General features: G+C 34.3%; 1 protein-coding gene across 18 annotated transcripts in view; it reads right to left on the reverse strand.

Annotated features, from left to right (window-relative positions):
• The window catches only part of ANKHD1 (ankyrin repeat and KH domain containing 1), a 123517-nt gene that overhangs the window by 82615 nt on the left and 23248 nt on the right, over window positions 1-17654 (reverse strand). For all 18 annotated transcript variants that reach the window (XR_003430476.1, XR_003430472.1, XR_003430470.1 and 15 more), the window contains exons 3-7: window positions 13565-13721; window positions 12697-12844; window positions 11811-11958; window positions 9975-10208; window positions 7970-8064 (exon numbers count right to left, since the gene is read on the reverse strand). Coding sequence is in view for 14 of the 18 variants with exons in the window: in XM_027095534.1 (XP_026951335.1) it covers window positions 7970-8064; window positions 9975-10208; window positions 11811-11958; window positions 12697-12844; window positions 13565-13721 (782 nt within the window). In the remaining 4 variants the exon portion in view is untranslated. The remainder of the gene's footprint in view (window positions 1-7969; window positions 8065-9974; window positions 10209-11810; window positions 11959-12696; window positions 12845-13564; window positions 13722-17654) is intronic.

The following is a 17654-nucleotide window of genomic DNA, read 5'->3' on the forward strand; positions in this document are numbered from 1 at the left end:
AGGTAAGGTGACCATATGTGTGTGGGCTTATCTCTGGGCTTTCTATCCTGTTCCATTGATCTATATTTCTGTTTTTGTGCCAGTACCATACTGTCTGGATTACTGTAGCTTTGTAGTATAGTCTGAAGTAAGGGAGCCTGATTCCTCCAGCTCCGTTTTTCTTTCTCAGGATTGCTTTGGCTATTTGGGGTCTTTTGTGTTTCCATACAAATTGTGAAATTTTTTGTTCTAGTTCTGTGAAAGACGCCATTGGTAGTTTGATAGGGATTGCATTGAATCTATAGATTGCTTTGGGTAGTACAGTCATTTTTACAATGTTGATTCTTCCAATCCAAGAACATGGTATATCTCTCCATCTGTTTGTATCATCTTTAATTTCTTTCATCAGTGTCTCATAGTTTTCTGCATACAGGTCTTTTGTCTCCTTAGGTAGGTTTATTCCTAGGTATTTCATTCTTTTTGTTGCAATGGCAAATGGGAGTGTTTCCTTAATTTCTCTTTCAGATTTTTCATCATTAGTGTATAGGAATGCAAGAGATTTTTGTGCATTAATTTTGTATCCTGCTACTTTACCAAATTCATTGATTAGCTCTAGTAGTTTTCTGATAGAGTCTTTAGGATTCTCTATGTATAGTATCATGTCATCTGCAAACAGTGACAGCTTTACTTCTTTTCCGATTTGGATTCAACTATGTTGACTAATAGTGGTGAGAGTGGGCAACCTTGTCTTGTTCCTGATCTTAGTGAAAATGGTTTCAGTTTTTCACCATTGAGAATGATGTTGGCTGTGGGTTTGTCATATATGCCCTTTATTATGTTGAGGTAAGTTCCCTCTATGCCTTCTTTCTGCAGGGTTTTTATCATAAATGGGTGTTGAATTTTGTCAAAAGTTTTTTCTGCATCTATTCAGATGATCATATGGTTTTTATCCTTCAATTTGTTAATATGGTGTGTCACATTGATTGATTTGCACATATTGAAGAATCCTTGCATTCCTGGGATAAACCTCACTTGATCATGGTGTATGATCCTTTTAACGTGCTGTTGGATTCTGTTTGCTAGTATTTTGTTGAGGATTTTTGCATCTATGTTCATCAGCGATATTGGCGTATAGTTTTCTTCCTTTGTGACATCTTTGTCTGGTTTTGGTATCAGGGTGATGGTGGTCTTGTAGAATGAGTTTGGGAGTGTTCCTCCCTCTGCTATATTTTGGAAGAGTTTGAGAAGGATAGGTGTTAGCTCTTCTCAAAATGTTTGATAGAATTTGCCTGTGAAGCCATCTGGTCCTGGGCTTTTGTTTGCTGGAAGATTTTTAATCACAGTCTCAATTTCAGTGCTTGTGATTGGTCTGTTTATATTTTCTATTTCTTCCTGGTTCAGTCTCAGTAGGCTGTACTCTTCTAAGAATGTGTCCATTTCTTCCAGGTTGTCCATTTTATTGGCATATAGTTGCTTGTAGTAATCTCTCATGATCCATTGTATTTCTTCAGTGCCAGTTGTTCCTTCTCCTTTTTCATTTCTAATTCTGTTGATTTGAGTCTTCTCCCTTTTTTTCTTCATGAGTCTGGCTAATGGTTTATCAATTTTGTTTATCTTCTCAAAGAACCAGGTTTTAGTTTTATTGATCTTTGCTATTGTTTCCTTCATTTCTGATCTGATCTTTATGATTTCTTTCCTTCTGCTAACTTTGGGGTTTTTTTATTCTCTTTCTCTAACTGCTTTAGGTGTAAGTTTAGGTTGTTTATTTTAGATGTTTCTTGTTTCTTGAGGTAGGATTGCATTGCTATAAACTTCCCTCTTAGAACTGCTTTTGCTGCATCCTATAGGTTTTGGGTTGTCGTGTTTTCAGTGTCATTTGTTTCTAGGTATTTTTTGATTTCCTCTTTGATTTCTTCAGTGATCTCTTGTTTATTTAGTAGTGTATTGTTTAGCCTCCATTCACTCTAACTTTTTCTCCTTGGGCATCTTCCAAACCATGGCCCAAGGAAATACATCCTAAACAAAGAGTGAACATTTTTACGACCAAAGAGTAAGGACCTAGGAGTAAAAGTGATGCTGAATTAAGCCTCAAGAGGATCAGGGTGATTCACTGGTAATTTAACTGCCTGCTAGAACAGAATTTAACAGTCTTAAAAGGAATATAGGATAATCCAGGGCCTTGAAAAGGGATCATCCACAGCATATGGATTACAAAAAAAATTACTAGACATATTAAGGGGCAAGAAAAAGTAACTGATCATCAAGATATAAAATAATAAAAGTTGACCCAGAAGTGAATCAAATATAGTAGTCAGAAGAAAAGAACTTCAAAATAACTACTAGATATATCAAAAAAAAATACAGGGAAAAAAATGAGAAAATGGATGAGGGAAAAAAAAAAAAAGGGCATGTACCAAAACAACAAAGCTCCAAAATGTGGGGGAAAAGTGAAGCAACTAGAAGAAGAAATAGACAAATCCACAAGCATAGTTGGGAGATTTCAACACCCCCTCTCAACAACTGTTAGAACAACTAAGACAGAAATTCAGAAAGGATGTAGAAGAACTCCACCATCTGTCAACAGGTCTTAATAAAACACTCCACTGACCAAAAGCAGAATATTCATTCTTTTCAAATGCCCATGGAATATATATGCACATCCTGACTATAAAATAAACCTCAAGAATTTTTTTTATGGTGTTTACTTTCTTTTTTTTCTATTGGAGTGTAACTGCTTTACAATGCTGTGTTAGTTTCTGCTGTACAATGAAGTGAATCAGCTATATGTATACATATATCCCCTTCCTCTTAGACCTCCCTACCACCCCCACCACCCATCCCACCCATCTAGGTCATCACAGAGCACCGAGCTGAGCTTCCTGTGCTCTATAGCATGTTCCCGCTAGCTATCTATTTTACTCATGGTAATCAAACCTCAAGAATTAAAGAACTCAAATCATACAGTGTGTTCTCTGATCAGAATGTAATCAAAGTAGAAATCATTAACAGACAACAGGAAAATTTTCAAACATTCAAACGTTTAAAACTAAACAACACATTGAAAGAGAATAACATATACTCCAATAAAAATTAATTTTAAAATTTGGGGACTTCCCTGGTGGCGCGGTGGTTGGGAATCCGCCTGCCAATGCAGGGGACACAGGTTTGAGCCCTGGTCCAGGAGGATCCCACATGCCACAGAGCAACTAAGCCCATGAACCACAACTACTTAGCCTGCGCTCTACAGCCCACGAGCCACAACTACTGAGGCCTGAACGCCTAGAGCCCTGCTCTGCAACAAGAGAAGCCACTGCAATGAGAAGCCCTGGCACCGCAACAAAGAGTAGCCCCAACTCAACCTGCAACTAGAGATAGCCCGTACACAGCAACAAAGACCCAACATAGCCAAAAAGAAATAAATGAATAAATTTTAAAAAAAAAGAAAAGAAAGAGAATAACCATCCAATCAACCCACAGAATCATAAAAAATAATGCATGGCCCTTGTATTAAGCCACTATGTTTTGAGTGATTTGTTATGCAGTAATATACAATTGGAAGTAACACAGGCAAAAATGTGCTTTACTTAATCACATCTCAAAAAACATTTGTACTTCCACGTAATTTTCTTGTCATTAAACCTGTCTTAAAAACTCCGATTGCTCTGATTTCTTTGAATTTGATGTATGCTTCGTAGATATACATATATCTATGATATCTAAGTGCTTACAGATGTAGAAGAAAAATGGTTCCTGGACTGATCTATGACCAAATATGTGGGATACATTTTTGGAATCCAGCACTGTTTTATCAACAAAAGAATATATTTGCTAAGTAATATCCTTTGAAACATGTTTATTTTGAAAATTTGTGCTATCAACAGAAAATTTACATTAAATAGATTTTGCAACTGTTAGTAAAAAATTATTGGCATATGTAAAATATTTCATGTTTAGTGTCAAAATTTTTTCTATGATTTTTCTAACAATTATTTTTAAAATTTGGTTTAAATAAGGGTCAGGGTAACGTTAGTGGCAAAAACACTCAGCTGAAAAAAGAAGACCTAGACTTAGAAAGGGCTACCACATACTGTTGCACAACCTACACAATTGATTGTGGTGTGCCCAGGACTCCAACATCTGCTATCTAACTATCTAACTCTGCATGTTTTGGGACAAGATTACCCAATTTCTTTGTTTCTCAGTTCTTTCAGTTATGAAATAAAGAGACTGACTTAAGGTTCTAACCTAAAGATTTTATGTTGAGAGCATTAAAGGTAATATTTCTCTTTGATACAAAATGCTTGCATGATATATCTAATTCTAGGTTATCCTGGAAAGAAGCAAATAAATGCATTCTAGGTTATCCATAGATTATACTAGTCAATTTACTTTATAAGGTTTTAATATGAAGCTACAAAAACTTTAGAAAGATGTCTGTTACCTCCAAAATTAGAGTTTTATCAGTAATAACTCTAAAGCCAAATACATTACTTTAGGGTTACATGTTACTGTCCTTTTCCAAAAACATACCCAATCATAATTGTGTTAAATCTAGAATCAGGTTAAGAAATCATACAAACCAGAAACCAATTAAAGAAACAAAAAAAAGAACAAACTAAACCAAAACTAGCAGAAGGAAGGAAATAATAAAGATTAGTGCAGAGATAAAATAAAGACTAAAAAACAAGAGAGAAAAATCAATGAAACCAATAACTCCTTCTTTAAAAAGATCAACAAAATCAACAAAGCTAGAAGAACTAAGAAAAAGAAGACTCAAATTACTAAAATCAGAAATGAAAGAGGGGATATTACTACTGATAGTATAGAACTAGAAAGGATTATAAAAGAGAACTATGAACAACTGTATACCAACAAATTGAATAACCTTGATGAAATGGACAAATTCCTAGAAACACAAAACCTACCAAGGCTACATCACAAACAAGTAAAAAATGTAAACAGACATATATCTAGTAAGGAGACTGAATCAATAATAAAAAGTCTCCCAACAAAGAAAACCCCTGGACCTGATAGCTTCACTGGTGAATTCTACTAAACACTTACAGAAGAATTAGCTCCAATCCTTCTCAAATTCTTCCCCCCAAAATTAAAGAGGAGGTAAGACTTAAACTCATATTAAAAGGATTATACACCATGACCAAGTGGGATTTACTCCTGGAGTTCAAGGATGGATCAACATACGAAAACTGATTGATGTAATATACCACATTAACAGAATAAGGGAAAAAAAACACATGATTGGGACTTCCCTGGTGGTCCAGTGGTTAAGAATCTGCCTCCCAATGCAGAGGATGTGGGTTTGATCCCTGGTCAGGGACCTAAGACCCCACATGCTGCAAGGCAACTAAGCCCATGTACCGCAACTACTAAGCCCGCCCAACTAGACAGAAGACCACACACCACAGCGAAGAGCCCACTTGCGCAACTAAGACCCAATGCAGCCAAATTAATTAATTAATTTTTTAAAATTGTTTAAGTTCCATTTAAAAAAAACTACTGAGCCCATGTGCCACAGCTACTGAAGCCCATGCGCCTAGAGCCCGTGCTCTGCAACAAGAGAAGCCTCCACGATGAGAAGCCCACGCACCACAATGAAGAGTAGTCCCCACTCACCGCAACTAGAGAAAGCCTGTGCACAGCAACGAGACCCAACACAGGCAACCCCCCGCAAAAAAAAAGATGTCAGTACTACCCAAAGCAATCTACAGATTCAATGTAATCTCTATCAAAGCCCAATGGAGTTTTTTGCAGAAATAGAAAGGACCATCTTAAAATTCATATGCAATTTAAAGAAGCCCTGAATAGCCAAAACAATCTTGAAAAATAAAAATAAAGCTGGAGGACTCACACTTCCTGATGTCAAAACTTATACAAAGCTACAATAATCACAACTTTGTCATCCTGGCTTAAAGACAAACATACAGACCAATGGAATAGAATAGAGCCCAAAAATAAACCTGGGTCAAATGACTGGTGAGATGATTTTTGGCAAGTGTCAAGACAATTCAAATGGGAAAAGTCAGTCTTTTCCACACTGATGCTGGCAAAACTGGATATCCACATGCAAAAGAATGAAATTTAACCCTTAACTAACATCATATACAAAAATTAACTCAAAATGGATCAAAGACCTAAATATAAGAGCTAAAACTATAAAACTCTTAGAAGAAAACACAGAACTAATGCTTCATGATATTGGATTTGGCAATGATTTCTTGGATATGACATCAAAGGCGCAGGCAACAACAACAACAAAAATAGATAAACTGAACTTAAATTAAAAACTTTTGAAAAAGAAAAACAAAAAAACCAACAACTTTGTACACAAAAGGGCACTCTATCAACAGAGTAAAAGGGCAACCCACAGAATGGGAGAAAATATTTATCATGCATCTGATAAGGGATTAATATCCAGAATATATAAAGAACTCCTAAAACTCATCAACAAAAAACAGGCTAATTAAAAAATGGGCAAATGACTTGAATAGACATTTCTCCAGAATATATACAAATGGCCAATAAGCACATGAAAAGATGCTCAATATCACTAATCATTAGGGAAATGCAAATAAAACCTACAGTGAGGAAAATGAAAATCAAAACTATAAACATAAGGATGATAACTATCAGAAAAAAAAAAAGAAAGAAAGAGACTTCCCTGGTGGCACAGTGGATAAGAATCTGCCTTAAAATGCAGGGGACATGGGTTCGAGCTCTGGTCCGGAAAGATCCCACACGCCGCGGAGCAACTAAGCCCATGCACTACAACTACTGAGCCTGTGCTCTAGAGCCCACGAGCCACAACTACTGAGTCCATGTGCCACAACTACTGAAGCCCACGTGCCTAGAGCCCGTGCTCTGCAACAAGAGAAGCCACCACAATGAGAAGCCTGCGCACCACAATGAAGAGTAGCCCCCGCTCAGCTCAACTAGAGAAAGCCCGCGCGCAGCAACAAAGACCCATCGCAGCCAAAAAAATAAAAATTAAGTTAAAAAAAAACCCAAAACACCCAGAAAATAACAAGTGTTGGTGAGGATGTGGAGAAAATGGAACCCTCGTACACTACTGGTGGGAACATAAAATGGTACACCTGCTGTGGAAAACAGTATGGTGGTGGTTCCTCAAAACATTAAAAACAGAATTACCATATGATCAAGGCATCTCGCTTTTGGGTATATATCCAAAAGAACTGAAAACAGGACTCAAACAGATATTTATACACCCGTGTTCACAGCAGCATTATTCACAATAGCTAAAGCATGGAGGCGATGCAAGTGTCCATCAGTGGATAAATGGATAAGTAAAATGTGGTACATACAATAAAATATTATGTAGCCTTAAAAAACAAAGGAAATTCTGACATATGCTACAACACAGATGAACCTGAGGACATCATGCTAACTGAAATAAGTCAGTCACAAAAAGACAAATATTGTATGATTCCACTTACATGAGGCACTTAATGTAGTCAAAATGATAGAGATAGAAAGTGGAATGGTGATCACAAGGAATAGGAAGAAGTGGGGAATGGAAAGTTGCTGTTTAATGGAAACAGAGTTTCAGTTTTATAAAGATGAAGAGTTCCGAAAATGGATGGTAGTGATGGTTGCACAGCATTATGCATATACTTAATAACTCTCAAAAATGGTTAACATGGTAAATTTTATGATATGTGTATTTTACCATAATGAAAGAATTGGGAAGAAAATAAAAGTACATCAGTGTGTTGAAAATGACATAGCCAAGCCTGCCTTTTGTATGATTTCTTACATTAACAGATTTACTATCAAAAGATAAACAAAACATCGTAAACTCCCCCTTCCCTCTCTGATAATGTACAAAATTTTCAAGATCTTTACCATCTCATAATAATGATTTTTCCAAAAGAATACAAATAATTCTCAAAGGCTGAAACACATATGACCCTTTCTTCCCATAAAATCTCATGTGAGTGCAATTTAAAATTACCATGCAAGCCTCCATTAAGGCAGTGTGCATCTCATCTGTTTTGTGCTCTTGATCTGCACCAGCATCAAGCAGAAAGCGAACCATATCCAAATGGCCTTCAAAAAAAAACAACACAAATTTTAAAACTATATTTCTCAAGAACTATCGATTTAATATATAAGCATTAAAATAGGGAATCTTTTTCTTTCAGGTGTCTATACAAAAATTTACAAGAGAACTTATTTTGTGTTCAATAAAGAAATCAATGACAATTTTACAAAGCCAATCCAAAATAATAAGCAGGCTCTCGTCAAGGTCTTATCTAGGTTTTAAAGACTGAATTAGTTCAAAGCACATTAATTCAAGTAAAGCAATAAAGTAATAATACTTATTCTTTGATTTACTCTGTATAAAATATAAATCAAAACACTGAAATCAAATAGAATGCCAGGTAAAGTATGTTTGGATCATATTTTTCAGAAAAAAAGCTTTAAAATAATAACCATAAACTCACTGTGGCAATGAGCAGGCAGAGAAAACTCCATTCAAAATAATTTCAACCCTCTTGATACATTTAGTATATAAAAAGCCCTATAATAGTCAATAAGAAAAAGACAAACACTCCAGTAGAAAAATGGATGAAGGACATGAAATGGTAATTCAAAAAAAGAAGTGAAAATGAATATTAAACTGATGAAAAAAATATTAAACCTTCCTATAAAAAAATTGCAAATTAAAATAAGACACCATTTTTTACTATCAAAATGGCAAATATTAAAAAGAATAATACCCAGTGTTGGTGAGGGTGTAGGGTGGGGTAAAGGGCACTCTCAAACACTGCTGGTGGGAGTGTAAATTGGTTCAACCTTTCTAGAAGGCAATTTGGCAATATGTATCAAAAGCCTTAAAAATGTCCATACCCTTTGACCCAGCAATTCCACTTCCAGGAATTTATCCTAAGGAAATAATCAGAGATTAGGCAAAGATGTCTGCACAAGGATGTTATCACAGTGTTTTTAATAATAGTGAAAAACTGGGAACAATGCAAGTGTCCAACAATAGGCAATTATGGTGCACCCATTTGATGTATTTGGCAGAGATTGCTAGTTTCCTACCCAATATACATTCTCTCATTTTTCCTTAATAACAGAACTCCCGATTTCATCTCAGTGGCAACATGCCTGACTAAAAGACTACATTTTCCAGCCTCCCTTGCTACTATGTGTAGCCAATGAGATGTAAAAGGGACTTATAAGGCAGAACTTCTAGGAAGATTCCTTAAAGGTAGCTTACTAAGTTGGAAGGCATTCCTCATTTTGCCCTTACCCTCTTCATCCTTCCTAGAATATGGATTGCTGGAGCCCTAGCTACCATCTTTGATTATAGTTCCACATCTGAGGATTCAATCAACTTTGGATTGTTTAGTACTATAGTACACACTTACTGAAAAAAGTCTGTATGTAAGTGAACCTGTGCAGTTCAAAACCATGTTGTAAGAGTCAAGTGTATATATATTTGTTTATAAACATACTTAAAAAACAAACTAGAAGTAAATATACTAAAATATTGTTTACATGCTTTTTAAATCTTTAGATGGTAGCATTACATGTCATTGTAAAACTTCTTTACACTATTCTGTGTTTTTCAGGTTTTCTATATCAAGTGTGATTATTATTATTTGAGTGTGTATTATTTTTAAAATAAAGGTTGGAAAAATCATATAAAACAAAAGTTATTAAAGAATGGAAACCCTCTAAGTCTGTGCTAAGAGTTTTGGTTGACCTTATAGCTAGTTGAATAAATTTGAATTAAAATAATAAAAAAACATATACTATGAAACTATACTTTAGGAAATACATGCTAAAATGGACTTTCTATATAATCTCTTAGAAGCTAGATAATTTTATAGCACAGGGAAAGTATAAGAAATATAAAATTAACTCAAATACTCAATATTCAAATATTTAAATATTCAAAGTTGCTATGAAAAAGACCCTATAAACATATATATATATTTATAGAGTACCTTTGTAGCATGCAAGTGTAAGAGCACTTTCTTTGAATTCGTTAGAATGAGTGTTGATGCCTGCCCCATGATCTAGAAGAACTCTTGCAACTTCCACATGACCTGCACTGGCTGCTTCCATTAAGGGGGTATGTCCATTTTCATTATGATCTTCTATATTTGCGCCTTCATTAAGTAGCACTTTCACAATGTCAACAAATCCTCCAGCACAGGCATAAGTTAGTGCAGTGTTTCCTAAAAAAGAACAAAAAGAAATTAAAAATTATGATAAAACTGATATAATTACGATTATACTACTGCTCTAGTTCTATCTCTTCAATTACCTTACATAAACCACTAGAACTACTATCTCATTTTTTTGTTGTATTGGTTAGAAGCATCATCTTAATTTTTTCACTAATTAAAAGGCTTATTATAAACAAACCAATTTACCTCTCTCCATATTTCCTTAGCTTGTAAAATAAGATTAAGTGCCATCTTGAAAAATTATTTCCAACATATTTTCATATAAAATATTTCAATGTACCACTCAAAGTTATTGCTTTTTCTTTCAACACAGTACAACTTAGAAACACTTAACATTTTCTTTCTATGTACATTCATTTCTTAATTTTCTTTTACCTCTCCTTTATCTTTACACATTTATTCATTTAGTCTACATTTATGAGACCCAGGGAGACAGATATAAATCCCTCTCAGCATAATTCCTTCAAAATAAAAATTTATTTAAAAGGTCATTATTCCCTGATTTGCCACTTATTCCTTTCCTGATTTTGTTTTGAGGACTCTTATTTATTAAAGGGAGTAGGGAGATGGTTTAACCATCCAACAGTGTGAGATTGAATAAGACTGTTTTAAAGGTTCAGCAAGAAAACTATCATTTCAAACCCAATTTGTTCAGAATTCAACTGTTTAACAGTCTCAGACATGGAGGATATTAATATTACTATGACCTAGACAAGGTGGTCAGCAAAGTAACCTATAATCCTTTTTAAGAAGTCATGGTCGTTTAAAACATAAATTAGGCTACATTTAATATATACTTAATGGTATGGAAGACTGATATGCTTTCATTATTGAAACTGTATTTTAAGCCATGTGCTTGCCTCACTAAATCCAAGGAATCTCATTACTAAATGTACAGCTATAACTCAAGACATATGACCGAGGCTTATAAAGAACCTTACTAGAGTAGCTTTCATGCTGCAGCAGAATATCTTATTAGTAAATGCATTCTGTACACCTGACAGAAAAAACTCTATAGGGTTTTGACTCTCAGGTTAATCTATATAAGGGAGTTGTATTTAAATGAGATAAAGAATTGTGAAAGATACAGTTCATAAATTTGCCTCTTTGTACATTATATATATTGTGGCAAAAAAGAAATTGCCCCCAGCAAAAAAACTGTCAATCTTTTTTTTTTTTTGCAGTACGCGGGCCTCTCACCGCCGCGGCCGCTCCCGTTGCAGAGCACAGGCTCCGGACGCGCAGGCCCAGCGGCCATGGCCCACGGGCCCAGCCGCTCCTAGGCATATGGGATCCTCCCGGACCAGGGCATGAACCCGTGTCCCCTGCATCGGCAGGCGGACTCTCAACCACTACGCCACCAGGGAAGCCCAAAACTGTCAATCTTGACCAAACAGAATGTAAGAGTGTTTCAAAGACTTTTAAAGATATCAAATTAATCTATATTTTACTCACAGATTCTAAACAAGGGCTATGATTTTTCTGTATGTTTACAACCAGTTTTCCCTAGGAATCAAATTTTTATCTCTCAGGTTAGAGTTATTTATATCAATTTGTTTTCCTAAAATTAACACATAATTTTCTACATACCTGTTGCAGACTGGGAGTTGACATCTGCATCATGAAGAAGTAATAATTTCACAATATCTAAATAACCTCCACTGGATGCTGCCATTAGGGGGGTTATATCTCCTTTATTCCCTCTGTCTTCAACATTAGCATGCATAGCAAGCAATACCTTTAAAACACATATGCACACAGAGAGAAACTGTCAATTCTTACTATTAACATTACTTCTAAAGAATATATTGAATCTGGGAAGATATTCTTTTAGAGTGGAGGCAAGGAAAAATAAAAAATAATCACCTTTTGGGAAAATATGCCAATGATGTTCACTGCTCAAAACACCTGGTTAGATGTTATATTTTACAATACCATTACATAGTAATCTTTAAGTAAAGTAGGTAATCACATTAACCATCCAATTATACAATTTAACTGCTCCTGTCAAAGAATTAGTGTTATGCTCAGGATTATTTAGCAAGAGAACAGCAAAACTATACTCACAAGACACAAACGAACTGGTAAACACATGGCTATTTCCCAAAATTGCTCTAACAGGAAAAAAAAAAAACAAAACTAAAAGAATTGGGATAATCTAGATGAAATAAAAATAAATCAATATCTTTCATTATACTTGTATATTATTTCTAAAGGCAAGTTTAAAATATTATTATTATTTCTATGTTTTCCTTATTCATTAGGACTATTTTTGAGTAAGCGGCAGAAAAAAACGGACCATGCCAAGTTGCATGTACAGACAACAAAAATTAATTATGTATCAGTTTCTATTTTACCTACTGCCAAAAAGGAAAGACCTTGGCTTCTAATGATAATTTCTCTTATTAATGATAATAATAAACAAAACATCAAAACCCTTCCACAATTTTGATCACTAAAGATTATTTCTACTTACTTGTGCTAATTCATAATACCCGGCTGAACAAGCCAAACACAGCAGGCTTTCTCCTTCTTCTGTATGTTCATTTACACTTCTGCCTTCATCTAGCAATTTACGAACAGCATTCACATCCCCATCTGAACAAGCTTCCGCCAGACTGCGACTGAAAACAAAACCAACAAAGAAAGACTCAAGGTCCTATGACAACGAGTTACGTTAAATATATACGGTTAGTCATATATAGAAAAATCTGATATGGTAAGAAGAAAATTATTTGAATATTTGTTTGCAATACTAATTTTTCATGTATGTGAACCAAGCCAGAAAGGCAATAAATAAATATGAAAACAGCCATCATTTTTATCTTTCAAAATGTCCTAACATACTCTCATATTAAATTTTAAATAAACTTTATACAGCATTAGATGCACAATTTTTTAAACTAATGTAATGATTCCCAAAGACATTTGGGATATAATCCTATGTCTTAGAATTTTATTTGATAACAGTGAGGTGACTAGATGAAACAGAAGGTAAAAATCTAAGTAAAATTTTTACTGCAGAATGACTAACAAAATCAGTGAATCTCAAACTTTAATGTGCATACAAATAGCCAATGTTTCTTGTTCAAAGGTAGATTCTGATTCAATAGATCCAAGATGGGGTCTGAAATTCTGAATTTCTATGATGCTGACGCTGCTAGTCCATGGACCATATTTGAGTAACACGGACCTAGATTATTGCATAAACAACCCATTTCATTTATTATTACTCAGGCAGTCAGTTTAGAATTTCCTACTATAACCTTTAGAATAAGTAACTTCCTCAGAAATGAAAACCAGATATTGAATTGAATACCCAGCAGAAGTCATTAAACACATACGTGTCTACTTGTCCCGCATTGTGGCTGTTTTCCGCTCTCATCCGTGTCAGTGCAGCAGCAGCTTCATCCAGTGCACAACTTACTGAAGATGTCAGTCTTCGGAGTACCTCAGGATCTGCAAAGGCTTTACCATCAGCAGTTGACAATTTGCCAATTCCTTCAGTGTGCATCAATCAGTTCAGGGAAAGAAAAAGCATAAATGTGTAAACTGTAATTACATTTCTAAAGACTATTCTCTAAGCCAAAATGGCATAATCTCCATATGCAAAGCTGATAATTTCAATTTTGTCACTAATGTCAAAAGGCCATTGCACAACACCTATGTTTTAGTCTTTTCATCTTTACAGTGCACATAATACTAATTTATCCTCTACCTAACTCCAAATGTTAACTTAACATGATGCTTACTGTAATGAATGAATGAGATTTCTATCAAAGTACAATCACATCATAAGATCTCTAGTATAGGATCCTATCTATTTTCAGTACTAATGAAGGGGCTATTCTGTAATATTAAAACAAACAATCCAACAGTTTCTTCCTTTGATTGAATAGCCACCTAGAACCATTTTCTGGGGCAAGAGTGTAAATTAAAATAAATTAATTCTCATATTTAGTATTTATTATGTGCTTATGATGTGCCAGACATTAGGGGGACAGAAAGGAATAAGACATAGTTCCTGTCCTTACAGAACTCACAATATGGTAAGTCTAAGTTGCCAATAAATCTTTTTCTCTAGATTCAGTGAGGAATCAGTGACTACTGCAACAAAATTTTGTTGATAATATCACCACCTGTTACTGCTGAAAATGAGAAACAGTCAATAAAATTTTATAGAACAAAAAAAAGGGAAACTTGCCCAATAAGATAAAAAATATATTGTGATGCTATTCAATTACAACAGTATGATAGTATGATACTTGCAAAGAAAAAAGATAATTTTATCAAGCATATGTAATAGCGGCAAACAAAAAAAGAACTTAGATCACCTGTGAATTCAATATATGATAAAGGTGACATTTCAAATCAGTGGATATAGGAGGGCTTATTTCATAAATATTGTTCAGAAACTGGTTATTTGAAAATTAGGTAAGATCTCAAATTCACACCATTTACAAAAATAAATACCAGGTAGACTTAAATGAAATCTGAAAAGTACTATTATACTATGTAGTATTTTTCTATTGCTGATGTAGAGGAGGTTTTTCTAAGCATGAGACCAAATCACAAAAGCTATAAAGTAAAAAATTAGTAAATGTGATATTAAACATTTTTAATTCCAATAAAAATTTCTATAATTAAAGACACCATAAATAAAGTTAAGGCAAAATAAAAACTGGAAAAATTAACACCCAATGAATTTATATCATTTATAAAGAGCTACCGCACAACTTATTGATAATATTGAATGAACACAAACTATGAAATTGACCAAAAGAAGACTGAGGAAAGCTGTTGATAGGAATGTATACTGGCATAAACTTGAGGGACCACTTTGATAAAAGCGATCAAAATTTCGAATGCAAAAATATCCTCTGACCCAGCAATATAACTTTCTAGGAATCTGTCCTATGAAGATACTTGCACAAGCAAGAAAAGTTATAGATATACATGGATATGAACTACAGCATTATTTGTGATATCAAAAAAATTGGAAATAACATAAAAATCCTTCAATAAGCCATTGGTAAAATAAACTGTGGTGCATCCAAGCAACAGAATATTACCTTACCCTTAAAGAAGGAGAAAGATCAACATATCCTGTTATGGAAGGATGGCCACAATAAATTAAGTGAAAAAAAGAAAATTATAATTTGTATAATATGATATAATTTCATTTAAAAAATCATGTATATTCAAACATATACATGTATTTATATAACTACAAGGGAAAGTCTGCAAGTATATGTAAACCTTTACAACGGGCAGGCTTTAAAATCTACTGAATACATTTCATATTGTTTTAGCTATTTTATATATTACATTTATAATTTAGAAAAGACTTGTTAAAAATTCTTCTTGAAATGCCCTTAATTCTTAATTTTCTTTAAAAATCTCAAAGAATCTTAAAGAAAAAAATATTTTCAACTTCAATTTTTTTGGTTAAAATAGCATTAAGAATTCTATCTTCTTAAGAAGCCTAGTAACGTCTAACACATTCTCATAATTGAAAACAATGCATAAGTCTTAAATGTTATAGGCTCAACACAATGTCCAAAAAGCAAATGAAAATACTAATGAACAAAAAAGTATTCATTAAGCCAACTGACTTGCACAGGGCTTCAAAGGAGTACATCATTTTTAAAAAACATCTGACAATTTCTTTGGATAAATATCATACCCAACAATGCCTGGAGTTTAAATTGTCAAAACACACAAAATTTAAAAATTCAGTAATTTCTCACACCTCCTGGAAGACATGATTTTCAAGGTTTATTTTCTCTCTCACAATATAGGTAAGAAAAGCAAGCAATTCTAAGGTATCTTGTATAAGGTATAAGTATATAAGTACTTATACTTAACCATGAACCTACAGAAAAATGCTCAATGTAGCAGAAAAGAGCCATCCCTGAGTGAGACTCATGAGGTGGCCAGAAAAAAGAGAAATAGGTTTAAAATCCTTAATTAGGGGTCTTGGAGTAGTACCCACAGTATGAGTGAAATGTCAGCCTAAACTAGAGAGGAGATGTACTATCACCAGTAAACAAAGCTTGATTTAGGGAAGGAAAGTAACTTAGTCCAGAAAAGACATGGAGAAGAAAAATGCATTTTCTCCACATTTCTCTCTGCTCTAAGCTGGTTCTAAAGCACAGGAAAAAAATTAAAAACTAAAAAAATTATATATATATATATATATATATATATATATATATATATATATGTGGTGGCCATGGCACTCCTATTTCAGGAATCTTACATAGACTATTCCTAAATCAAAAGTAGGAGACTCACAATAAATCCAAAGAAGGGAGGGACACCAAAGCAATTACTAATGTGATTTTTTTTTTTTTGGCCACACTGCACACTGCATGCAGGATCTTAGTTCCCCAACCAGGGATCAAACCTATGCCCCCTGCAACGGAAACTTTTTTTAAAGAAGGTTTAAATTAAACCGTCTGCTCTAAATTAAACCATCTTCTGCTAGATACTTAAATTGTTTTGTTCAATCTAATTTTAAGTTTTGGTCAGTTCCAAAAAGACACATTAGATGGACTAAAAGTCAATCTGCTATAAATTTTACCTATGCTTTTTCATAAGAGGAGAAAGTTAAAGGAATAAAAAGAATCATCAAAGTAAACACATTCCTAACATACTATATATATGTCTTGGGACTTCACTGGTGGCACAGTGGTTGAGAATCCACCTGCCAATGTAGGGGACACGGGTTCGATCCCTGGTTTGGGAAGATCCCACGTGCTGTGGAGCAACTAAGCCCATGCGCCATAACTACTGAGCCTGAGCTCTAGAGCCCGCGAGCAGCAACTACGGAACCCACGTGCCACAACTACTGAAGCCTGCGTGCCTAGAGCCCGTGCTCCGCAACAAGAGAAGCCACCGTAATGAGAAGTCTGTGCGCCTCAACAAAGAGTAGCCCCCACTCGCCGCAACTAGAGAAATCCCACGCGCAGCAAGGAAGACCCAACACAGCTAAAAATAAATAAATTTTTTAAAAATGGTTAAATGTTACTGTATAGCAGGGAACTATACTCAATAACTTGTAGTAAACCATAATGGAAAAGAATATATATATGTGTAAAACTGAATCACTTTGCTGTACACCTGAAACTAACACAACATTGTAAATCAACTATGCTTCAATTAAAAAAAAAAGTTAGTGTTGAGCTTAGAAATCACTCACTGAGAACTTTCAACCAAGAATTTTTTAAACATAAAATGTGAACATTTTCTTTAGGAAATTAAAAAAAACAAATTTTACAGATTTCAAATTTTATATAACATATATAATTTGGGGATAATCTTTTATAACTTTGTATAGAGATGGAGTCTTGGGGTTTTTTTTTTGTCTTTTTTTTTTTTTTTTTTCCCAGCCATGCCACGCGGATTGCAGGATCTTAGTTCCCCTACCAG

Source organism: Aethalodelphis obliquidens, unplaced genomic scaffold (genome assembly GCF_003676395.1).
Source record: "Aethalodelphis obliquidens isolate GAN/ISIS:26980383/991018 unplaced genomic scaffold, ASM367639v1 scaffold4, whole genome shotgun sequence".
Taxonomy (NCBI): Eukaryota; Metazoa; Chordata; class Mammalia; order Artiodactyla; family Delphinidae; genus Aethalodelphis; species Aethalodelphis obliquidens.